The 25,826-nt window shown below is 48.0% G+C and overlaps 1 protein-coding gene and 1 long non-coding RNA gene across 5 annotated transcripts in view; one reads left to right on the top strand and one right to left on the bottom strand.

Annotated features, from left to right (window-relative positions):
* The window catches only part of BCAS3 (BCAS3 microtubule associated cell migration factor), a 467,999-nt gene that overhangs the window by 440,804 nt on the left and 1,369 nt on the right, over positions 1-25,826 (top strand). For 2 of the 4 annotated variants that reach the window (XM_079955511.1, XM_079955513.1), the window contains one exon: positions 5,574-5,741. In XM_079955511.1, coding sequence (XP_079811637.1) covers positions 5,574-5,741 — 168 coding nt within the window. Of the gene's footprint in view, positions 1-5,573; positions 5,791-21,715; positions 21,807-25,826 lie in introns of all 4 variants that reach the window. The other 2 variants (XM_079955512.1, XM_079955514.1) reach the window with 2 other exon arrangements.
* Positions 20,599-25,826, bottom strand: part of LOC307204318 — a 43,851-nt gene continuing 38,623 nt past the window's right edge. Inside the window, exons 5-7 of the long non-coding RNA XR_013833573.1 lie at positions 25,105-25,734; positions 21,964-25,008; positions 20,599-20,824 (exon numbers count right to left, since the gene is read on the bottom strand). This is a non-coding gene — a long non-coding RNA (uncharacterized lncRNA). The remainder of the gene's footprint in view (positions 20,825-21,963; positions 25,009-25,104; positions 25,735-25,826) is intronic.

Raw genomic sequence — 25,826 nt, 5'->3', positions numbered from 1 at the left:
GTAAGAAGGCTTTAAGAGACGGTCCCAGGCCCGTGGACCAAATGTGGCTCTTCAGTCCCCTCTCCAACCCTTTGAACTCTCCCCAGGTCACATTCCCTCCCCCAAGCTTACCCCCTGCCTCATACCTTCCTCGAGTGTTTATGGGTGGCTAGAAGGTGTCCTTAAACTCTGAACATGCTGCAGAGAAGGGTGTGTGAGAGTATGGGTGTAGAAACTAGCCTACTATGCAAAGCGTACCATTTGTGCTAACTGCTCCACCCACTTTTGCCTCTGGCCCCGCCCACCACTGGCATGTGGCTCCCAGAATGCTGCTCAGATGGGAATGTGGCCCCCGATTGGCAAACAGTTTCAAACACATGTTTTTAATGCATGTGGACGATGCCTAGTGAAGTTTCAGAAGCCTTCTTTCCTCAAAGTAAATGCAGACCTGAAGATCTCAGCTTCCATTTTAAAAAAGAAAAGGGAATTCTGTGTTTCTAGGCCTTGTGGCTGACAAGGAGGCTTCACTCTTGTGTGGATGATGCCCAAAGTCTCAAAAGCTATGAGAAGATTGGGAGGGGGGGTCATTGAGTAGGTTTTCCCATGACCCAGAAGCCCCGGTCTAGTGCCCACTGTGTAGCACTTTATCCCCCTCCCTACCCCGGCTGACAAATGAAACCAGAATAAACTATGCAGAACAGCAAGAGTAGCAGACTTAGCTATGCAAGATGAAGCCAGTGTTGTAGTCATTGCGGCACTTGGGTTACTGTTGATGCCGAATTTAGAGGTGACAGTCTGCGCACAGCCCTAATGGGAGGATGCTCAGAGTTCTGCCGTCTGCTCACACGGCATGTGTCGCTCCTCGCTGGGCTTGGTAACTCAGTGTCAGGAATGATGAAAGATTAAACCAGGTAGGCTGTCTGGAGACCGGGTGAAGCTGATCACCTTAATCCATAACGCAATTCCAACGCCAGGGAGTGCCAAGGCAAAAGGTTGTCGGAGTCCAGTGAAACCAGTAAGTGGGGGGGGGGTACATATACAGTTATGTCCTGGCTAAATAGTTTGCTACTGTCTCATCACATGAGGGGGCCCTCAGCCCTCGAGTAGATGCCAGTGGTGTCTGATGCCCGACGGTAGGTGGAGCCAATGAAAGGTGAAGCCAACAGATTCTGGTTTTGTCACCATCCTCCTCCCTGCTGAGTTCTATGAGGACAACACTGAGACGGAGGAGAAGAGGAAGCTGAGAGGCTGCACCACTCCTTGGGCTGGATGTAAGTAGATAGGCAGGCAGGCGGGAGCTGGATGAGGCCAGACGGAGATTTGCTAACTGCTCCACCCACGTTTGCCCCATTTGCCCTAACAGAGCAGCCTCCACTCCTATGTCAGTGAAATACAGTTTAGGCTTAAATAATGGAAAAGTGGTCATTAGTGTTCATGCTTACTCATTTTTGTGCCTGTGCAGTAGAGCCAAGGTGCATTAGAAAGGAGGTAAGGAAGAAGGCTGAGAATACTAATATTGTAGAAAAAATTTTTGATGGCATCTCCCATTTCTTTCCCTAAAAAACAAATGATTATATCCCTTGCGAGTCAGGCTCCAAGTCAACAAATTGAAATTCACGGGCAAGACCAACTTAGGCTTTACTCCAAGAAGAGTTTAGTTGGCTACAACCCCAAACTTGTATCCACCCAGGACTTGTATCAGAAAACGAGGGCAGTCCCTGGCAAATGGGGATTATTGGCCCACGTGCGATCCTAGCTTAATGGTGTTGGCGTGAGATTTACTACCAGACACGTAGGTGGAATGCCAGCGCGGGGTGAAAAGGGAGGAGAAGATCAAAAGGGAGCGTCCCGAGCAGAGGTTTTTGGCACCGTTAATCCCTGAGAGCAGCATTCTACATTAATGCTCACACCTCACAAGTTGCCCGTTAAGAGCTCTTGGCAGGTCTCGGGGCTTGATTGGGGAGGCAGCGCTACTCTTGTCTCCTCGGCTCTCACTCAAGCATCTATGGAACTAGAGTCAGACTCTCTCTCTCTCTCTCTCCCTCCCTCTGAAGTTTTTTTTTATTTATTTGGGTGCCTGCACAGCCGCCTTGGCAGAGCATCAAAAGCGATTGCCACTGTTATTCATAGGCCTGCTTAAAAGGAGGACCAGGGTGTTTGGGTTTCCCACTTTCTGAAATGTGATAAAAAGTCTTGATCTCCCGTCCTTGTTTACCAATGAAGGGGAGGGTGAAGTGGAATCTTTGGGAGCCTTTAGGCAACTGATGAGGCACTTGAGAACATTCTTCAGGTCCCCCAAAGTGCTGACACAGAAAAGAAGGCAAAGACAAGGGGTGCTTCCAGATCCAGCTGGGGTTCAACCACACAGAGGCAAATTCAAGTTGCACAATTAAATTGGATTTGGTGCACTTATGGGGGGGGAGAGAACAACCCACTCCCCCCCCCTAAATAACAGCGAACTTTCTGCAATATGGAAAGTGACAGGAAGTGAGGCAGAACATGCTGTAACCCAGGGCTAGGCAACCTAAGGCCCGGGGGCCGGATGTGGCCCAATCACCTTCTCAATCCGGCCCACAGATGGTCTGGGATCAGCATGTTTTCACATGAGTAGAATGTGTCTTTTTATTTAAAATGCATCTCTGGGTTATTTATGGGGCACAGGAATTCGTTCATTCCCCCCCCCCCCTCAAAATATAGTCCAGCCCACCACATGCTCTGAGGGACGGTGGACCGGCCCACGGCTGAAAAAGGTTGCTGACCCCTGCTGTAACCAGTGAAAATGGATGCTCAATAAACAGTGGGAGAACAATTGGCCCAAGATCACCCTGTGAACTTTGTGGCTGAGTGCGGATTTGAATCTAGATCCTATTTGGACACATCACCCACTGCGCCACACCAGCTCCACCAGTGGAGGCTGTTCCACTAGGGCAAATGAGGCACTGCCCCAGCAACCTCAGTGACCCACCTTCCTGCCTTACTTGCAAATGGCCCACGTAAATGCCTTGGCTGTGACCTTCCTCCTCCTTGGTCTCAGCGTTGCCCCTTGCACAACTCAACAGGGAGGAGTTGGCTCCACCTTTCTTTGGCTGTGGCTCTGCCTACCATTGGCCTCCTTGCCATCCAACCCACCAATCCCAACGGGCACCAGCCGCCAATGGACTGTACATCACAGATGAACTCAGGAAGCTGCCATATATCAGGCCAGACTGCTTGTCCCCTTCCCTAAGAACTGTTCCCTCTGGCCGAGGGAGAGATCACAGAGCGGAGCTCTTTCCCACCCTTTGGATACCTGATCCTTTTAATGGGAGGTGCCAGGGGTTGAGCCTGGCACCTCCTGTACCCAAAGCATTGTTCTCTCCCACTGAGCTGTGGCATGAAGCCCAATCGAAAAGGATTTTGCAGAGCGAAAAGCCCACGTAAACAATGATGGAAGCATCTAAGTTCCAGGAAGTGACATCAAAATGGCAAGTGACGTTGACTAGATTTGGGGTTCCCCTCGTGGGCCTTAAAATGCCAGACACTCTCACCCGCCCCCTCACCCTTCGTATTTATTTATTTTCTCCAAGCCATTAGCTTTTCATATTATCTCTCCTCTTTGCTGATGCACGGATTAGCTGGCCGGCCTGAGTGTTTACCACCGGTTATCACCCAGTACTTTGGACGTTATCAGAGGAAGGGACGCCTGCCGCAGGGCCTGGTCTCTCGCCCTTTCTATTACTACCTGTCAGAGGCCGGGAGTGAGCTGTGAAGCTGCCCAGTTGCCGCAGGAGTGCAGATAGTTTCTGACGGCTGATCAAAGGGAAGCACCAGAAGCCTGATAACCAGGGGATGTGTTTTGTGCACTTTCAACTTCGAGAGAAATGCTGGCATTTCCCTCCTTCCCTCCGCGCCCCCCACCCACCCACACCCGACCTCTGCAGGCTGGCAAAAGCCAGGCCCGCTAAACGCTCCATATTCAGTTACCTAATTGTTGAGTGAAATGGCATGCAGATCGCGCGTCAAAGCCCCCAGACAGTAATCTCATTCCAAGCGGGGGAATGATTTAAAGTAAGCCTTCGCGGCGGAGCTGCTATATAATAGACTCGAATAATTTTAATTTGTACTTTGAAGTGATCTGGGGGTCCACAATCTAATCTTTGCATTTAGTCAAACGTCATGTCCTATTTTTGAATTAGGAAACAACTGCAAGTTAAGGGAATTATTTTTCAGTTGCCTTTCTGGAGAGCGTAGATAGAGGTTTTCGCTCCATTGTCTTCGCTACATGTGCCCGTTTATCTCTTGGGTTCCTTTCACTTGTTCTTTTGGAGCCGATGGATGCTGGTAGGAATGGTGTCAGCACCCAATAATTCCATGCCGCTGCTGATGCCCAGTCCCCTCAAGAGGGGTCACCGCTGATGCCAGCCCTCCTTGTGGCATGCAGCTGGGTCTGGAGCTGCCAACCATTTGAAATTTCCCACAATTACCTGGAGTGCCTGTTAAATCATTGTTCCAGGGTATAGTAGAAAATCAAAATGGCAGTGTGTTCCCCAGTGAAGGGCATCATTGAATGCTCCAGAGTGAGGCTACATGATCAAACACTCTGGGGCATGGTGGGAAATTTAAAATGGCGGCTGCATTGGCACACTGATATAGATGGCTGCATTCCTTTCTGATAACCCCCTCAAACCTGGATCAGGCCCTGGATGCTGATGATCGGTCTATTTGCTTATTGTAGAAAGAATTTGGGAGTTGTGTTTTAAAAGAATGTGTAGTGCCTGGGTGATGCATGGGCTGGTCATGCCCTGTGCATGCCGTGTGTTAACATTTTCTGTGTGCTTAAAAAAATAAAATATCCATTCTGTTCCTTGTGAAAAGAAGACCTTGCCTTCTGGATATGAACTTGGATATGATTTTTAAAATTAAATGCCAATTGGTCTCCAGTAATTCACATCTTGAGGCCCTGATCCAGGTGCTGTTGCCCAATGAAGGCCAGGCCTTATTGAACAGGGCCTTATTGGAAGTGGCACCAACTTCACTGTCTGCCAGCCCCAATACTATATTATTTCAGGCTGCAATTTTGTGTCCACTTATCTAGGAGTAAGCCTCACTGAATTCAATAGGACTTACTTCTGAGTAGACATATATTAGGGCTGTAGTTGTTAGGCACGTGGCCAAGTCTTGGTTCTCCCAGAAAGCTTTTGGTCAATATGCCTTACCAGTATCTAACCTTGGAATCGTATAAGGCCAATTAAAACTAATGGACAGAAGTTAGTCATGCTCATTAATTTATCTGGGCTGGATCCAATGTAAGTTTTACTCGGGTGTCAACCCATTGAAATTAATGGGCACAGAAAACTTAGATCCATTAATTTAAGTGGGTCTGCTCTGAGCAGGGCTAACGTTGAATACAACGCATAGTGTGATTCTTTTCCCTATGATCTTTTGTTACATAATACTGCTGTGAAATGTAATATACATAATACTGTATTGTTTTATATTTTCTCACCTTGGGTTTTCTTTTTGATGTCCGATGCTCTCCTGAAGTGAAGCTGCTGTAAGTGAAATGGGGGGAAATAACATATAAACTAACTTTCATCCCGTCGTTTCTCCTGAAGGTGCCTTTGATCGGAGCATGACCCTGCTGGAAGTCTGCGGGAGCTGGCCCGAGAGCTTTGGCCTCCGCCACCTGTCTTCCATGGAACAAACCGACGAAGGCCTCCGGGAACGGCTGGCTGACGCCATGTCTGAGTCGCCCGGTCGGGACATAGTGGGATCTGGAACAGGTACAAAGAAGAGATGTGATCAGAGATCACATACATCTCTCACCCAATGGTGATTTTCTTTAACTAACTTATAATGTTCATCCACCCCCATTGCCTTGCTCCCTGGAGGACAACCCCACCCCTAAGCGGATCCTTAACATATTGGGGTAGCACTTAGATAGAGCTGGAGCATTTGCAGAGGGTGGGGGAGGTTGACAAATCTAACACACAAAACCCAGGGCCCATCTGCAGCATCACGCCACTTTAAACAATCAAGACTTACCTCAAAGAATCCCGGGAACCGTTAAGGGTGCTGAGAGTTGTGAGGAGGCCCCAATTCCCCTTGCAGAACTGCAATTGCCAGAGTTCCCTAGGAAGAGGGGTTGATTGTTAAACGTCTCCGGAAATTGTAAGCTCGGATAGGGAAGGATAAGTCTCCTAACAAATCTCAGCATCCTTAACAGACTGCAGCTCCTAGAATTCTTTGGGGGTGAAGCCATAACTGCTTAAACTGGTTATGATCCCGCTCTAATTGTGTAGTGCAGATGGGGCCCTGGCACTGGCAGAATTGTACCTTTCTAACAGAGGGAGGATAGAAGGTCTTGAAACTATATAACAGGCCTCTTGGGCCATGTGGTTCTCCGGACCGAGGGAGGTGTCAGATCTGCTTCAAACATCCTGGCTTGACTGTGCCCATCCCAGCTGCCTGTTGCTTCCCCCAGCACACTCTGGCCTGAAATGACTCCAGGTTAGAGAGGGGAAAGGCAGCCTGTGGCTGTAAAGGTGTAGCTGGGCTGCAGCATCCATCATCTCTGACCCTTGGTCTTGTTGGCTGGGGCCAGCAGCATTAGAGTCCTACTGGATCAGGCCAATGGCCCAGCTAGTCCAGCATCCAGTGGCCAACCAGATGCCCCAACAGGAAACTGAGCGCAGCAACAGCAGCTGTCCCCATTTGCAATCCCTGCCTCTGACAGTAGAGGTAGGTCTGACGGGAGTGGGGATCTGATAGCGATCTGGAGGACACCCAAGTTGCAGAAAGATGATGCAGAAGCTAATGAATCCCTTCATTGCAAGCCATTGTGGTGCACATTACATTCCCAATATTGCTAACATTTCCAAAAGCACCTCCGGATAGCCCCACTCCCAGAATTCCTTTGAGAAAGTTGCTGGTGGTCTTTCTGCCCACCCGCCTCACCCCACCCAAATGGACTCTCCCTTCCCTTCTGACTTCAAACTCTTTGGGGCCTCTGAACCCTCCCGATCGCATGATGGCAGCCCACCTCCCTCCAGGGTTTGTGACTGCCATGGCGACATGAAAACAAATGTTTGTGTCTTGGGACAGTTGCAGATTTGGGGCTTGTGACAACCCACCTTAAAAATGTCCAGTCTCCACACACTGCACCCCACTCCGTGCCCCACGGGAACGTGCCTCGCTTCCCCTCGCGTGGCATCTGCGCTGATCAACAGCAAATGTGCAGATGAGGTTCTGGGTGTATAATTATCTGCCTTCGAGAGAGTGCTGGCTCCCATAATCCAAATTAATCCATCTTCATCACAGTCCATTATTGTGATAAATTAAAGGGCCCATTAACATAAATGGAATGGCACTCCCAGGGATTAGGCTTCGGCTCAAGAGGCCGTCGGGAGGCTGGAATGCTTGCAAATTGCAGGCGCTTTTGGCGGCTGGGATTGGTGTTAAGCAAATTCCCTCTTTCCCCGCAAGAAAGATCCCGTTTGGACTGTGAGTAACAACTCAACACCAGCATTAGAACAGCGCCTGGCTGGAGTTTTTCAGAGGGGAGAAAGGTTGTGTTGTGTACCCTCTTGGTTGTGCCTCAGAGAAAGAAAAATGATCGGGTCAGAGAGTGTGTTCCAGGTATCTGTGCCAAACAGTTTGGGGATATATAATATAGCATAGAAAACAAAAACTGGTGAATCTTGCTGTTTGCTGTTCTAGAGAAGCCAAGCTTCTAGCCCTCCTTGTTCAAGGAAGTTTGAAGCAATCCCAAAAGCACCACATGTTAGGTCTGGTGCAACTCCGCTCCTCAGCCTTTTGCCGAGTTTGGGGCCTGGGGTTCCAAAGGGATGATATAGCAAAGACTAGCACACAATGTTATCAATGAGGGAAGTCCATAGCAAGCTGTCTTACACTGAATCAGACTATTGGGGTGCGGGGCATCAGGGTGCAGAAGCCCTGGGGCTCAGGCCCTCTGGGCCACCCCTGAACAATGCTCCTGTGGACCTAAAACAGCTGCTTGAATTTCTCATTAAAACCTTGCCAAGCTATAAACTGAAGAGCAAGCAGAGGTCAAGATGAATGGCTGCCCCTTTCTGCTATATCTCAGACAGAATATTGCTGGCTGCTTTTGAAACCCATCCCCGTTCTCCTCACCCACCCCACCCCCCGAATATTTACTCTGTTGTTGAAAGCGTTTGGCTGAAACAGCCATTTGTCTCTCTTTTATTTAAAAACATTATTATTATTTTTTGCTTAGTCTTCACTTTCTCTAATGCTTTTCCACCCAGTCAGCTGGACTAAATGATACCAGCAGTGAAGTCTCTGTCCAGCAGCGCCATAAATTTCTCCCCACAACTGGTTTTCTTATATTGTCTGGAATAAGTGTTTTAACTCCTGGAATGTGCTGTTTTTAACTCTGAGCGAGAAGCGTGCTGCTGTGTGAGCAAAACAGAGCCTTGGTGGTCAATTGGCGATGGGCGGGAGACAGTAGCTACTAATGGACAATTAGGGTGCTCTTTGCCTAAAGCCACCTTGGACTGTACCATGGATCACAGCTCTCTAACGGCATGGCTAAAGTGGCTCAATTTTAACTCTTCTCAGAGAGTGACAAAGAGTTATCTCAGGAGAAGCTGGTCTAGGGTAGCAGGGTGTTGATGTTGCTTCGCAGCCAAGACACCTTGCCTACTTGCTTGCTTCTGTGCCTCCCCGACTCCCAAGGCGCTCTAATGCTTCCAGTGTTGTCTCCTCCAAAGGAAAGGTTGTTGTTGTTGTTTAGTCGTTTAGTCGTGTCTGACTCTTCGTGACTCCATGGACCAGAGCACACCAGGCACTCCTGTCTTCCTCTGCCTCCCACAGTTTGGTCAAACTCATGCTGGTAGCTTTGAGAACACTGTCCCACCATCTCGTCCTCTGTCATCCCCTTCTCCTTGTGCCCCCCATCTTTCCCAACATCAGGGTCTTTTCCAGGGAGTCTTCTCTTCCCAAAGGAAAGGAGCAACAACTAAAAGAGGAGTGTGATTAAATAATATCGATTCCTCCCACACTATGATGAACATTAGATACAACACAGAACCCACCCTGGTTTTCTGTTTGGCTGGCTTGTCTTCTGTGTCAGCACGTAAAAATGAAGATGGGTTTTGTTCGTAGAAACTGCAGACAAGCCAACGTGTTTAGCTCACACGTTCTACTTTTCTCCTCCAGCACAGTCTTATAATTTTCCATCGTGAAATTAAAAACTTTTATCAATATAAAGTAGCTCTCGATCTTAGTTGTCGAATCCTTTGCTTTAAATCCTCTACAACAGGGGGGAGACGGACTTCCTTTTTGCACCTCCCCCGCTCGTTCCGAATTTTTTTTTTAAAAAAATTATTCCTTTTAAATCCGATTTTCCCAATTACTCACGGGTTGTTCTTTTTAGTCCAAATTTTCAATGGAAGAAGTCAGCGCTCTCCGTCGAATGGCATGCGGCTTCGCTCGGCAGGGGAAGCAGAGGACTCATAGCACCACACCACCACCCGTCCCCCGCTCCATAGCCTTTAAAAAGGCTCCTTCGCGGGTCGGGGGGCGCAAACGGTGCCCGCTGAGTCACCATGTCCATGGGTTTCAGCGCCCATGGTTTTTGAGGGTCCCCGCGTCGCCGGCGCGGTAGGACCCAGCCCCTGCCGGGCAGGCTCCCTCCGGAGCTCGGAGGGAGTCCGCCATTCGGCGATGGCGCCAACCCGGAAGTCTCTTCTTCTTCTATTCTTGTAGTCATCAGCAGGCCCTTTCGTGCGTCATTGCTCTGTTCCCCCTGAACTGTGGGAGACAGTGTGCCTCTGAATGGCAGCTGCTGCGAATCGCAAATACTGTTGCACTCAGGTGCTGCTTGCAGGATTCCTACGGGCAGCTGGCTGGTCCCTGGGATAAAAGGATGCTAGACTAGATGGGCCTTTGGCAAAGGTTTTTACGTTGAAGTGGGTCATTGGTGAATTAAACAGTTAAAAGACTGGCGATGAATCAAGCAAAAAAGATTTTGCTTGGTTGAACAGACCTACCTTTCAATTTAAAAATTAAATAAAGGTTTTCCTATACTTGGAAAGATAGGAGGGGGGGCTGTTTTTCAAAGGTTTCTGTAAGAGATAGTTACACTAGTCAGCATAAAAAATCAGCCTGGAGCCATCTGCTAAAAATTGCTTAAAGGCATGCAGGAAGAGCTGGCTGGGGACATTTACCTCGATGACCAAAGGGGTCTTTTCCACTTGAAGCTTTCTCTGACTTGACAGAAATAGCTATCAGACAGCAAGCGGAAAAGGAACCCGATCAGAATAGCGGAAAAAGAAGAGAAAAGAGGAATCTATTTTCAATGTGGCTTCAGCAATAGAGCCGGTCGTACAGTTTGGCTGTTCTGAGGGAAATAGCCTTTTGGCCCCATAATCTAACGATTCGGACAGCTTTGTGTCTATCTAAATCCAAGTCCACCCTTCATAAACTGTCGTCCAAGAGATACAGCCCCAATAGAAGTATGCACAGACAGTGGCGTTTATTTTTCAGCTCCAAGATGGAAATGAAAACCCAGTCCAAACACAGATACTTTTGTATAGAGCTATCTAGAATGCCTACATTCTACAAATCTCATCTCACTTTCAGGCCAAGGGAAACGGCTTTGTCCACGGACAGCTTTCCGGCTCATGTGGCCAGCAGGACTAAAGCGCTTCTGGCGCAACAGAACACCGTGACAGAAACCAGAGCGCACAGAAACGCTGTTTACCTCCCTGCCACAGCAGTACCTATTTAGCTACTTGCACTGGTGCTTTCAAACTGCTAGGTTGGCAGGAGCTGGGACAGAGCAACGGGAGCTCACACCGTTGCAGGGATTCGAACCGCCAGCCTTCCGATCAGCAAGCCCAAGAGGCTCAGTGGTTTAGACCACAGCGCCACCCGCGTCCTCATCAAAGACGGTGGAGATGTGGAGACTCATCCAGGGATGGGGTCTCAGAGAGGGCGTCCCGGAGCTGGGACTGCTCCCCTCTGCCAGTTTTAGAGATTCTGCTGATTCTTTGCAGCCATCCTCCCCATTAAGGGCAAAATGCCCTTCCGAGAGGATCTTACCTGGCACTGACTTTGATGTTGTTGCAGTGCCAGGCAAAGTCCTTTCTGTTTGCCAAAATGGTTTCCTGCTCCATGTTACAGCTTTGTTTCCAGTGGCACATCTGCAGTTTAGTTCTGGCAGCGTTTGATTTATGCATTTCCAAGATCCGGATGTCCCTGATTTGGTTGGAGCCATGACTTTGTGCAGAGAGGCAATGGGCAGACAATTCTGCTCTGGGTCTCCCTTATCTTTTGGAACTGCCTGCCCCCAGCAGAGCAGGATGGGAAGTGTGCAGAGCCAGAGCAGTGGATCATGCAGGGGGCCATCTTGACGGGGGGGGTGATTGATCCAGGAAGAGCATGAAATCCAGAGAGGCAGCAGGCACCCTCTCTAAGATGGATTACAAGAGGCTGTTCTTACTCTACAGATGCATGTCTTGTGGCAGACTCATGTGTTCTGGCATACAGCTTGGGAATTACAGCATCCGGATGCCTGTATTTTGAACGTCTTTAACTTTGGCTTTGCTCTGTCAGCATCTTATTCCTCTGAATGGGCTTTTGGCATTCGTTTGGAGGTTGCCTTAGCCCCTTGTTTCATCTCCCTCCCATTCCATCACGTCCCCATGTCTGCTTTTACGTCTTGGAAGTGCAGGAATGCATGTACCTGCCACCATCCAGCTCTAAACTATTTTCATCCTGCAAAGTCCATTAGAGAGCTTTTTTTATACAAGACAGTAAAAAAAAAAACTGGCTTCGCATTTTATTTGTCCCTTTGCAGCGCCGAGGTGAGGAAGCGTGTATTTAATACGACTCCCTGTAAGCTTTCCGAAAGGAAACCGGTCACTCCTCGCTGCAGTACCATTGCCAACAACTGAATATTTTTACATTTTTTTGTTTTTGTTGTTGCTCTGGAATGACTTCCAAATCTCTGGAATCTTGGCAATGGGCCATTTTTAAGCCTCCTTGGTGGGGGAGGAACAGCGGCTTGCTCCCAATGTAGGCAGCTCAATGAGCCATTTCCTCTCCCAAACTTCCGTCGAAGGTTAAACATGCACATGCTTTTGAGCAAGGGAGCTGGACCTCGCCAGAGCCCCGTCTGCATTTTAAGCTTGGCCCGGAGACGACAACAGTGGTGCTAAAAATATTTCCAGAGGGGAAGTTGATCCAACTATAGATTAAGAGGCAGGGATGGAGGAAAGCTTCGTTGGCTCTGCATCTTGACGCAAACCTACCCAATCTGCACCTGCTGGTGCAAAATTCTCCTTCTGATCTTGCACTTCGCAGCGTTTTGTGCTACAGGTCTCAGCTCGAAAAGTGCACCCAAATGCATTTGAAAATGCAGGTGTTCAGATAAAATACATTTTGAAATGTGTGCTTTAGGATAGCATACGTATTTAAATATCTGCTTTGCTTAAAAAAGTGTTTCTATACTAAAATACTGAAATACAGACATTTAAACTGACCACTGTGGAATTCATCAGCCAGGTTGCTCGCAAGATGGTTTGAGCATATTACATCCATTCTGGACTGGTTGCACTGGCTGCCAATTAGTTAATGGGCTCTATTAACTAATTGGCAGCCAGTGCTGCCAGTGCTGGTTTTGAGCTATGGAAAAGCGGCTCAGGACTGCAATACCTGAAGGGAAATGTGAATGTTAATAATGAGGGAGGCAGACAAGCCTCACCAGAGAGGGCATTCTGCAAACAGGGAACCACCACTAAGAAGGCCCTGGGATCAGGCTATTCGGATCCAGGAACAGCTATAGCAGCCTACGTTGGGCATGAACATTCGTTGTTACAGAAGCCAGTTGGGTCCTTGGTGACGGGTTGGAATCCACCCATGTTCCCAGACAGCAAACCTGGGTTGCCCACCTAACTCCTGGGCATGGAATAGCCACGTTCGGTTTGTACATTTTTTTCAGGAATTACATGGATTCATGTGCAAATGTAAACTAACCGAATTTCTCCCCCATCTCTGCCACTTTCCTTCCGTAGTTAAGGGGAGGTACACTTCAAATCACACCCACTGAAGCCATTATTAAAAAAAAATACCCAGTAAGGTTTTGGGCTGCATAATATCCTTCCTTCGCTTGCTCCTGCACAGCTGCTTTCTGGTGCAGCCCATTCTCCCGTGCTGGGCGTCTTCCAGCCCATTGCTGTCTGCTTCTGCCACATTCACAGGAATCAATGCTTCCTATTTTCCAAGCTTTTGCGGTAGCCAAGCCCTGTACGTCCTTGAGTGCAACTTGTGGCATTCACTTTCCTGTGCCCAGGAATCCCAGACACCCTTTCTATAGAACTACCCAGCGATTGTGGAAAGGGACACCCAACTTCGATGGAGCCTTGGAAAATGTTTCGCTCCCCAGGGAAAACACTCCTTGCTCGTGCAAAATGGCCGACGTTTAAATATTTTCCAGCATTTTGCAACCAATGCTCTTGGCGTGTGTGTTTTTAAGAAAACAAGAGTTTCTTTGATTATTATTATTCTTTCTCTCTCCACCCTCCCCACCCCCCTTTTTATTTTATTTTTAAAGTCAAATTTGGGATTCTGTTGTTCAGAGCAGAGAGGTCACAAGACCCTAATGCATTTAGCATTGACTGCCCTCTCTTGTACTGCTTCTATTAGTCAGTAATTTGATTTGTACCTATTCATTTGCAGTCCCTGCAGGAGCACTGAGCTGGCCCGGCGTCTAATTGGTGCTGTCTCTATTTTAGCCTCATTAAATTAGCCCTGACTCCTGGCCACTTGGTGTCTGCGCTTGTCTGTCCATTTATACAACCTAATGTAACACAAAATTCATTACTGATCACATTACTTTCAACTCTGAAGCCAGCCTTGTGATAAACATTTCCTTAACCCTTCTCTTGCTGGCACACACAACACACCCACATAACCTGAGGCAAGAGCAATGCACTCTCCAGAAGGCGGGAGAGGGATCGATATGGACGATAAAAGCTGAGTGGAATCCCATTTCTAGATTTGCCGTCCCTCTTTGAGGAAGGGAACAGATTGGAAAGCATAGAGGAGACAAAATTGGATTGAATCAGAATGAAGGGACCGTCTGTCCACTGCCAGCACTGACTATAACAGCCCTGCTGGATCAGGCCCAAACCCCTTCTAGCCCAGCATCCTGGTCTCACAGATGCCCCAGTGGGAAACCCATGAGCAGGACCTGAGCACAACTGTACTCTCCCCACTTATGATTTTCAGCAACTGCTATTCAGAGGCATATTGCCTCCGATAGTTCAGTCCTCCCTGCATTCATCTAGTGTTCTTTTGAAACCATCCAAGTTGGCGGCTCCAAATGTTGTAACCTTTGACCCCTGTGAAGAAAGGAGAGCTCTGGAGCAAGTAGTACAGAGGTGTCCAGGGAAGGCCCGCACCTCAGCGGCAGAACCTCTCTCTTGCATGCAGATGCCCCAACTTCAATTCCGCACATCACCCAGTAGGACTGGGAATGTGCCCCCGTCTGAAATCCAAGATAGCTGCTGCCAGTCAGTGTAAGCAATACTGACCTTCGTGGACCAGGAGTCTGATTCCAATGTTCCTGTGTGAATTTTGGGGCCGCCAACAAAAAAAATCAACTGCTATGTCCTCACCAATGGCTTTCTTAGTTTTCGCTTTAGAACAAAAATGACATCAGAATTGGCGTCTTAGCCAGGGCTCCTCAGATTTGCCGAGATTTTATTCTTACCAGGATTCTCTGGAGGTTTGTGTGTGTTTACCTCAAGTCAAAAGAGGTCATGTTACCATTTTTGAAAATTGTTGTCCTCTCTCTTTTGCACGCAGGTGGAGGAGTATATGAAAAAAATAATACTTTTCTTCATTAACATATATGGGAAGAAATGGTCACTCTTGGACCTGTTAAGAGCAAAGCCCCCTTTTATTGGATTCTTCTGCTTGTGTTACTGCTGCTAATTACATTTTATGTTGCAAATAAAAACCAGATGACTCTCGGGACACCCAGGCCAACCTCCTGCGAGTGAGAATTTATCTGACGATCTGAGTAAACAGTGTCTCATCATTTAACAGTTATTGCATATAATGGCTTTCTAAGCGCTTTTGTTCTGCGGGGAGTTAGCAGTGGCTCAGCATAGCTTGACTGCACTGAAAATTTGCAGGCCACGAGATGTGCGGCATCCAGAGTTCAGTTCTATGTATATGTACGGTACGCCCCTTCTTGCCTTACAGAAGCATTTCTTCCTTCCAACCAATACAAACAAACTTAGGGCTGAGCAAAAGTGTGTGTGGATTGTGCCATTCTACAGCTTAGTCACTAGGAGGCATTGGACTTAATTGTGACTGGGTAAGGTCAGGCATTTCCCGCGTCTTCCGGTTTAAGAGGCATGATAACATTCTCGTCTAGCTTCCTGGCTGGTTGCATCCCCAGCAATACATTAAAAGCACATGTTCCTCCACCACCTCAAAGAATCTTGAGAACTGTAGTTTGTAAGGGTACTGGGAATTGTAGCTATGTAACTGCAGTTCCCAGGATTCAGGGTGGGAGGTTTTAGTGGGTATGCAGATTGTGTGACCTGAAGGCCCTCTGTGATATCTGCTGACTTTTGTGAGTGCCTTTGCAAGTCCTGAATGTGTGGGGATGAGGGCATTTCAGCTCATTTTAAGCTCACTCTTGTCTACAGTGCCTCTCTGGGGTTTCAAACAAGGGATATTCCCAGCCCTACCTGGAAATGCTGGGGATTGAACCTGGGACTTCATGCATGCAAAGCAGATGTTCCACCTCTAAGCTACAGCCCTTTGCCTCTCTCACATTTCCTAAGATGATATCAGTCAGAGACCACACTGGACAGGGCGCAGGGAGGCAATCCAAATTTGTTCCCATTGGATGACCTTCTTTTCTTTGGAAATCAATTACAGGGTGGGGGGGTGCTGTTTGCGAAGGAGGCTGTTTTTAACGGTTGCTGATGTTAACTCAACTCTGTGATCCTGGTCAGCTCTCAAAATGAATCTAATTGCTCAAACATGGGATGCGGAGAAAGGAATGTTCATGGTTTTTCATTAACTCCTCAAAGCTTCTCATGAAGTCAGTTTTTTCACAGCTTGCGAGTATGTTACGGTCTGTGGTTCAGCTGTTTGACTGGCAGTGTCCTCAAGGGGTGGCAGAGTGTCAACTGACTACGGCCTTTTGATGGGTGTCAGATGGATATTTGAAACATCAGGCAACCATGTCACCCCCAACCCAACCCACTTCAGGCAGGCAGGAGCTTGGGACAGACAGAGAGCTGTTGCTTCAGCAGTGAAGCAGCTCGGGCAGAGTTTATATTGGGAGTTTAGGGCTCCATTCCCGTCCTGGCTGTCTGCCAGGCCCTGATCCAAGCAGGTGCTTCCATACACTTCCTCCTCCTCCCGAGGAGCCTCACATAAAGCTAGCTGGACCTAAGATGCTGCCTGACTCATCTCCTCTACTCTGTGGGACGAGAGTCTGAGATATGGTCAGGCATCCAGGCCACTGGTGTGGGGACCTTTAGCCCTGAGCAGAAGGGTCCAGATTCAGTGGCCCTTTGGAGTCTATATGGAGCTCTGCTAGAGGGTCCTGCTCCCCGTCACTTGGAGAGACCTCATCTTCCAAGGCCTGGAAGGGCTGAAACATGAGCAGTCTCCACTACATCAGTCTGCGCCCCCTTTAAAAAGAAAACAAAAAACCTCTCATTTATAAAAAGAGCACATGGAAAAGGCTGAGCAAAGCCCTCTCCTCAATTTATTGCTACATGTAAGGGATTTTTTTAAGTGGTAAAGCTTATAAAATGGGGGAAGGCTTTACAGCCCATGGACCACATATTTTCATTCACTTGGCTTGGCCTGGGCAAGATAGTGAGGCCAGGGAGGGGAGTCACTCTCAGCACCCGGACCCAAGATCCCCATCCCTGATGCTATAAAAACATGACATTCTTTGCCACACACCGCCTGAAATGGTCCAGTCCTGGAGGTTTACCCCTCGGTCAGGCTGATGGTGTCATCGTTGGGCTTCTGCTCCCATTAGCATTTTCCAGTAGGTAACTTACTCTCCATGTCTTACTTGCTAAAACTAGATGCTCGTTAAAGGATCCAGAAACACACATAACCTCAAAATTGGAAAAGTGTGGGAGGAGAGGGAGACCAGGTCTTACACATGAAAGGAGTTGCTAAAATTTTGAGGTTAAAGTGTGTCTGAAATCCCTTAGTCAGCATATCGGTCAAATGAAGCTCAGACCATGATGTAATTGCCTGATTTAGGAACTTTGTACCTATTTTTTCTCCCATTTTTCCTAGACAGTTGGGTTGACACAGCAGTAAAGACACAGTGGGAGGCAGTATGCCTCCGAATGCCAGATGCTGGGAGTCACATGCTCTTGTGTTCAGGTCCTGCTTGCGAGATTTCCATAAGCATCTGATTGGCCACTGAGAGAACAGGATACTGGACAAGATGGGCCTTTGGCCGGATCTAGCGAGGCTCCATCTGATGTTTCTATAATGTACTTCTGCTTGCCAGAACATTTTTTTAGGTTGGCAGCAATGGAGTTTTCAAAGGATCACAAGTGATCAAGTCTTTCTTGCCCAGAACTAATTTATAAATTATTAACAATAATCTTACTTTTCATTGTTATTTATTTCTTGCATTGATATACTGGCATGGGTATGTGTGCGCACATATAGATCACTTAATGCCAAGAGAAGCTGAAATTACAGCCTTAAGTAGTTGCTTAAAAGCAGGCAATAAGGTATGGGGGAAACACACCTCGGTGCGACGGGGCTGTTCCATAACACTCCCATTGAAAGGATCTTTTCTTATTCCCAACATCTTTCAGCAGCAGAATCGCAAGGATCTCAAAGCAGACTGGAGACCTTAAAAGAGAGGAAATAGTCCCCGAGAGGCCCTGCTTCCCAACTGTTATGGGCAGGGATGGCAAACCTGTGGTCCTGAGAGGTAGTTGGGCCATTGCACCCATGGGATGTACTGCCTAGGGGTTATGGGAGTCGAAGGGCCACAGATTCCCATTTCAGGTTTAGGTCTGCAGGGCAGGGGGTGGGGAACCTTTGTCAGCCCAGTGGCCGACTCAAGGGCAACGGGGGGACACAGGTCAGTAGCAAAAGTGGCCAGAACAACCAGTGTGAATCGTACTTTGTACAGGTTACATTCCAGCCATGCAAACATCTGGCCTGATCCCAGTCCAAGGACTCAGGCCATCAGGCAGAAACTCCCAAGGAGGGCACAGAGCAGGGCCAGGATGGGGTCCAGGGAGGGTCTTGAGGGCCACATAGTGGGCTGCATTTTCCTCCGGGTCTGATGTTGCCCACATTAAAGGGTTCTGCTGGTTGTGCAAAGAGATGTGCGATGTAAACGCCGAGAAGCAGGAAACAACTCCCTTTCCCCCAAAGCACACAGCGACATAAATGGGATTATCGTGCCTATTGTGGAGGGAATTGTTTCTCTAAAACACTTGCTCCTTTATCTAGTGTACTTTTAACCTTCCAGAAATTGTGCCGAGTCAAACTTGGAGATGTTCCAAAGGGCTGAAGACTAAAGCTTTGACAGACCAAGTCATCAGTGCTCTGTTAACAAAAAGGGAAAAAAACCACAAAAGCCTTTAAAAAATAAATAAATCCTGAACTAAATCTATTTTTGTCAAAGGAAGGGGGTTGGGTGGAAAACTCTCTCATCTGAAATCCCTGTTGTGGTCTATTTGGATATCTGTCAAACTGTATGGCTTCCTTGCTTCTCCATACATGGCTCATTTATCTTAACGGAGCATTGATACTCAGTGGTGTGCAAAATGTTTTTTAAATGTTGTATTTGAGATACAAGTCAGCCAAAATTTGGTGACAAACCTGCTCCTTGCTTCAGTATTCATGTGGGCTTTTGTGCATCCCATAATTATGTGATCGTGCCCACACAAACCAATGAAGGATTTGACATTGGGTGCAGCCTTTGGTGTTCTGTGAGAGTCTCATCTACAGTAGTACCTTGCTTTACGAACCTAATCCGTTCTGGAAGTCCGTTCTTAAAGGAAAGCGTTCTTAAACCAAGGCGTACTTTCCCAAAGCAGCGGGGGACTCAATTTACAAATGGAACACACTCAACAGGAAGTGGAACATGTTCTCCTTCCAAGGCAAAGTTCACAAACCAAAACACCTACTTCCAGGTTTGCAGTGTTCTTAATCCAAGTTGTTCATAAACTAAGCTATTCTTAAACCAAGGTACCACTGTATTCTGTTTCAGGAGAGAAAAACTAAAGTTTCTAGTCTTTGTGGATGTGCTTAACAAAGTATTCTGTTTATAGGGTTGCTGTGAGGATGAATCAATTCACTCTACCCTGAGCTGAGTATCTGAGTAAGAGGGGGGTCAGATGATGCCTTGGCTTCCTCAATTAATGTTTTAGAAGGCTATAGGAGGGACATAATTTGTCTAAAATCATGGGGAGGGGCAGAAATCAGGGAGTTATGGATTCCTTAAAGATTCCCCTGAACCTTTCTTCCCATATCTCATATCAACCTGCCAGTTTGTTGAAAGATGAGGCCCTCTTGGCTGTTCTTATACTCAAGTAAGCATGGTTTAAGGCGCCAAGGAAGGGACTTTTCAGTGGTGGTTCCTTGCCTGTGAAACTCACTCCCTACTGAGGTATGCCTGGCCTCACCTCTTCATAGTTTAAGGTGACTGGTTAAGACACACTTTCTAGCTGGAATTTGCAGGAAACCTAATTGGACAAATGGCTTAGTTAGATGAGTAAATTGCAGTTTGGTGGCTTGTTATGAGTTGTGTTGTTAATTTAAGGGTGTGGGGGTTCACACATGTATTCTTTTAATTTTATCTGATTTAGTCATAAGCCACCCTAAGGCTTGTGCACAGGGCAGTATGTGACTCGAATGAATGACCTGAACGGTGCCTGAACTTCTAGGAAGAGCAGGGTGGACAGGTGGATAAGCTCACCAGGCCAGCAGGCGCCACTTCCCATTGTCCCCACTCCTGCCACCATTGGAGGTCTTGTTCCTTTTAGAAACGCCATCGTCAGGGTGCATCTCAGTGTAATTCAGCACTGGGATTTGAAGGGGGGGAGGAACATTAGTCGAGCTTCAGAAAGCCCAGCGCTGTGAAAAGTGACTGACGTGTGAAAACGAGGCTACAATTAGAGTTCTTTCCACCAGCGCTCTCCCATTCAGTCTGGGGTCACTCCTTCGGCAAGCCGGGCACGCTTGAGCCTAATGCGTCGTGACAGGTGGAGAGGAGGAAGGAGAATCCTGGGATCCGAAGTTGTGCCTGCCGCCACTCTGCTTCCCCCGCCGCCAACACATCGGCCCCGACTGTCATTGTATCATTTCGTCCACCCTGCACCTCTGCAGGAAACGGTGCAACCCTGGCAGGGCGGGCGGAACAGCTTTTGGAGCAAGTCCCTTTCTCCCTGTCCCCCAGTATCCTCCCTCTTCATTCCCAAGTAGGATATTTCTTGAATCTTCTGCTCAGCAATTCCTTCTGTCAGGGAAAGGAAAAACCATTAGGAGAGCTAATACACCAGAGAGCAGATTCCACAGTTGAGAGAGAAAGAAAGAGAGAAAGACAGAAAGGGGGGGGGGAGAAAGTGGAGAGAGGCAGAACAATTTATGAGTGTTCCAGGCAACGGAGGACTCCATAGAGTTTCTGAGCAGGCCCCGGATTAATGTCCCGTATAAAAATGGTTTCAGGTTTAAGCAAAGCCAGCCGGGACCTTCTTTCCTTTTAAGATTTCCGTGGAGTCCTTTGATGGCTTCTGGGTCTCAGTCAGACAAAAGATAATGACTGATGGCAACTCCATGTTCCAAGAAGATCCTAACAGCAAAGGCGAATGAAAATTCGTTATATCCAGCTGTTCTCAGACTCTGTCCCAGCCGCCAATTTAAGGTTTTTTCTCCACTTACCCAGGAAGACTAATGCAAGGACACAGGGGTTGGCTTAGTACAGGGATGCAGAACTTCTGGCTCTACGGATTTTGCTGGACTGCAACTGCCATTGTATAAATTGGTAAAATAATGATAATCCCTGACTGCTGGCCATTGAGAATGGAGCCTGAGAACATCTGGAGAGCCACAGGTCCCTCATCCCTGGCCTTATAGTATGTCAGACTAACTAGGTATTTTCTACCTTCTTCCAGCTAACTAGGCATTTTCTACCAATCTTCTCCAACCTGTTCCCCTCAACACCACCAATGAGCTTCAGGTCCAGAAACCAAACATGGTCCTCCAAGCCTTTCTGTCTGGCCCTCGAGACTCTCCCCATACCCCACACCATCTCTGCAAGCCACATCCCTCACTAGCCCTCCTGCACCCTCTCTGTGCTTCTTTGCCTGGCTGAGATGTGTATTTTAACTCTATTAATGCCTCTTGCTTGCCTGGGTGGAGGGTCGAGAGAGAGGAGCATGCGTAGAAACTAGCCCACTGTAAAATTTACTCATCGCTCCACCCAATTTTGCACCTGGCCCCATCCATGGGAACTCTGGGTAGCTGCCCAGAAAGGAATGTGACCTTCAGGCTGAAAAAGCTTCCCCACCCCAATATTCCAAGTCTCAATATTCCAAGTCCCACTCCTTAATGACAAATAACCAAACCTCCAAACTTGCAGCAAATTTCACCTTCTCTAAACATCTTTACTGCTTTGGGGTTTCTTTAGAAAAAATGTCACAGTCCCCCCTCCAAATGAACACAGCACTCTGTTTATCCACAGAACAGGCACTGCAACCATCGCCGCATCCAAACGCAAGCACTCCCAAACACCTCAGGCCAAATGTAGCAGGACCACCTGTAAGGTTGAGAAGGTAATTCCTGTTTTTTAAAACAAAAACGCAAACATCCAGCCACATCCAGTGCTCTCTTCCATCCACGAAGTCAAAAGATGCCCTTCAAAGTAAGGTAAGTATCGCCATCCCACTTCAATAATTTCCAGAGAGGCGATGCAGGCAAGTTCCGCTGTACCTAGAACGACTCCAGGTGGATGTTCCCAATCTCTTCAACCGCTCGCTCTCTCCTTCCCCATCTCTTTCTGGTTCTGAGGGTCCTATGGGCTTCTGGTAGTCCAACTTTTGGGATATGTTCAGGGCTACAATGTAGCTACTGCACATGTAAGGCGGGCGATAGGTGCATGGTGATTGGCACTGGTCTCTCCTGTTCTTTAAAGGAGGATAGCACGGTAGGATGTAAAACCTCTGGCTTTAGCATGGCTTGGAATGTAGCCTGCTGTGAAAAATAAGTGTCACAGTTACGGATCCAGCCTCAGGCCCCACCAATTACTGGCAAGCGGCCCCCAGAATGTTCCCCCGGAGGGAAAGCAGCCCCTCTACGGCAGACCTCTCATGATGATGTCTCATCAATAGCCTTCTCTTCCACCCTTCTCTTAATATCCTTTCAAAGCCATCCTATGAGAACAGATTCAAGAATTTGTAGCTAGGCTGAGAAAGACGGTGATTAACTCCACGTCAGCCAGTGAGCTTCATGGCTGACTGAGGAGCTCAACCTGCGCCTCCCTGGTCCTAGACCAACCCCCAATCCCTGGAGGGTCTTTGTACCACCACCACCACCCAAACTCACCCTGCCTATCATAGCAGCAGATGTGCTGCTGTTACTCACAAACATGATTCTCCCGCCTGCCAGTCAAAAGTGGTACAGTCCAGTCTGCTGCCCTGGGACTCTACTGCCTCATTCCCATCTCATTATGCCATAGGACAGTCCATCATGATTTGTCATCTGATTTCACCTGGTGAGAATTTAGAGTCAGGTGCAATGAATTTTGACTGGAAAAAAATTCTTGCGGGAACTCTTCACCCATATATATTTGCACTTAGCTTTCTTTAACCGCCTGCTCAGAATATATAACTTCCTGCCTCCTTGACTGTCCCTTGTGTTTCCCCAATATTTGGTTCAACTCTGAGTTTCAAGCATGTCAAACCTCTGCTGCGCCGACTGCTTAACTGGTTGCTCTTGGGCTGATGAGGCTTCCACTGTGCTGGTGCTGCCGTTCACAATCGTTCTCACCTTGAAAGTGGAGGTGGGGTGGTTGTTCTCTCTCTCTCTTTAAATGTCTCTTTTTCACGCTTTCTTGCTTTGGTTGGGTGTCCCGTGGCAAGTACTAAGAGCTCTTGGTATTGATCTGCCTGTGCCAAAAATACTTACTGGGGGCGGGGAATTAAGCTTGTCATCTACAGAACTGTGGGAGGAAACAGGTCAAAAGAGGTTGAGGGAGAGGCATGCACACCAGCTGTTGAACAGAAAAGGCAAAGGGTATTTAGCCAGGGCAAAAGTGGAGGGATTCTCAACGCAAGAGGCAGCCTGACACACAATGTTGGAATAAGAAGGGCAGAAAGATGGGAAGCTGCTTCTGAGGGTTCCCAGCAGATGGTGGCGATCACAACTTGTGAGCTTCCTGGATTACTGGCGGGGAACCTGCTGCCCTCCAGATGTTGCTGGACTACAGCTCCCATCATTGGAACTTAGCCTGCAGCTGGATCAGGCCAAAGGCCCATCTAGTCCACCATCCTGTTCTCACAATGGCCAACCAAGTGCCCCAATGGGAAGCCCTCAAGCAGAACTGGAATGCAATAGCAACCCTCCCCCTTGTGATTCCCAGCAACCAGTATCGCCTCTGACACTGGAGGTAGTATACAGCCACAATGGCTAACAGACACTGATAGTCTTATCCACCATGAATTTGTCTCACCCACTTTTTCAAAGCTATCCAAGTTGGTGGCCATCACAACGTGAGAGCCTGAACATTGGCCATGCTGTCTAGGGCCAGTGGGAGTCAATGTCCAACAATGTCTGGGGGGTTACAGGTGCTCTAGCCCTGACATGTAGGTGGGGCACTGTTGGCACCTTCAGTGCTGGGGTGGGTGGATCAGGAGTCCCATGCTCATTCTGGGCAGCACAGTTTAACAAGGGCACTGGTGAGTGTGCCCAAAGGAGGAGGGACCAGGAGAATGGGGGGGGCGGGGTCTCAAAACCAAGAAGAAAAATGGTTGGAAGAGGTGGGCCTATTTAGCCTGGCGTAGAGAAGGACAAGGGGAAACACAACAGCAGGCTCCAAGTATCAGAGGGGCTGCCATACAGCAGATGGAGAAAAATGGCTCTTTCTTGCGCCAGGGGGCAAGACTAGAAGTTGTGACTGGAAATGGCAGAGAAGCAGTCTTTGGGTAAATATTCGGACCACGGCTCCCATCATCCCTTCCCAATTACCATGCTGGCTGGGACTCATGGGACTTATAGTCCAACGCTACCCGTGCATTAGGAGAAACTTCCTACCAATGAAAGCAGTTTGACAGCAAAGCAGGCTGACTCAGGAGGTGGTGCCCTGTCCTGTGGAGGGATAAGGGCCACCCTGCAGGCAGGCTGTCATTGCAAGGTTCTTGCAATGAGTGGGTTGGACCAGATGTCCTCATCTAATTCTATGACCTCTGTGGTTTCAGACCAGAGCCTTTCTGAGCCCAACCTGGAAACGCCAGGGATGAACTTGGGGCTTTCCATGTGTCATCTTAATGAAGGGGGCTGAAGCTCTGCTACTGAGCTACTGCTTCATCCCCTGAAATGTATCCTAACATTTCTGCCCTTCAGCAGTGGCAGCTGGTGCCCTTTAGGACTGGTAAGGCAGGAAACTGGGAGGCCAACAGTAGGTGGAGCCAGAGATAGGGGAAGCAAGTGCCGATGGCAGGCGGAGCCAACTAGATATAGCTTTGTCCCTGTCCTCCTCCATAGAAGGGCAAAACCAAGACTAAGGGAAGTTTCAGCCAGTGCCATCCCCTGGGCTGGCTGTAAGAAAGAAGGCAGGAAGAAGGGGCTGGCTGAGGGCAGGCACTGCCCCATTTGCCCTAATAGACCAGCTTCCGCTGCCCCTCAGATCACCTCTTCCTCACCCCAAAAAGCTTCTCTCTGCTTTGGCAAGCAGGTCACTCATCCATCTTCACAGACAAGCAGGATTCAGCAAATATTAACATCTGCTTCCCTGTTCCCAACCTTGCTTTTTCCTTCTTTCTGTTAAAAAAGAAAAAAAGAAATGCAACATTGGCATAAAAATCAATACTAGGTTGTTGGGGGTTTGTTTTTTCTTTAAAGGAAGAGACAGGGAACCTTGTAAGGAGTTCAGAAGCCAAAAAAGCAATGTTTGGGCGGAGCTGTTGCCCACATTCCGTCTCCCTGCTGACGGCGACCCGTGGAGTGACGCGAGATGTTTAACCAGAGCCAGCTGTGCGCGAGGGGGAGATAAAAGGAGCCAAATCAGACAGGATAAGACCAGCATTAGTGCGGAATATGCTACTCATTGCAGAGCTACACTGCAGTTTTGCAATCCCTGATCTCATGGGAGAATAAGGAGATACATACACACATGCGTAATTTTATCTGTACGCTGCCTTTCCACAGTTCAAACCATGCTCAAGGCGGCTTACAACATGAAACAAATACATAACCACAACATAGCAAAAGTAGTCAAAAATCGATAAATGAATCATTAAAAAATGCAAAACCAAACTGAACAATTCCCACATAAATCACAACAAAATCTAAAATAAAAATACAAAAAACCAGCAGCGCTCAACAAAGAAACCCAAACACCCCAGCCTAAGGGTCTGTTCAGCAACCTCACCTTTTGTAGCTGGAGTCAGTCCGGGCCCCACCCTCCCACGCCAGGTGGAAAAGGCCTGCAAGGAAGGGAGCAGATCTCCCAGGACTCACAGCCAAGATGGTCTCTGGCCTCTTCAGCTTTTGTAGGAATAAAACAGAGAAGGGAGAACCATGCACACTTGAACTCCTTGGAGGAATATAAATGTAACAAATGGTACAAATAAACCTGG

Source organism: Podarcis cretensis (assembly GCF_951804945.1).
Source record: "Podarcis cretensis genome assembly, chromosome: 15".
Taxonomy (NCBI): domain Eukaryota; kingdom Metazoa; phylum Chordata; class Lepidosauria; order Squamata; family Lacertidae; genus Podarcis; species Podarcis cretensis.
This window is presented reverse-complemented; position numbering and strand designations above follow the sequence as displayed.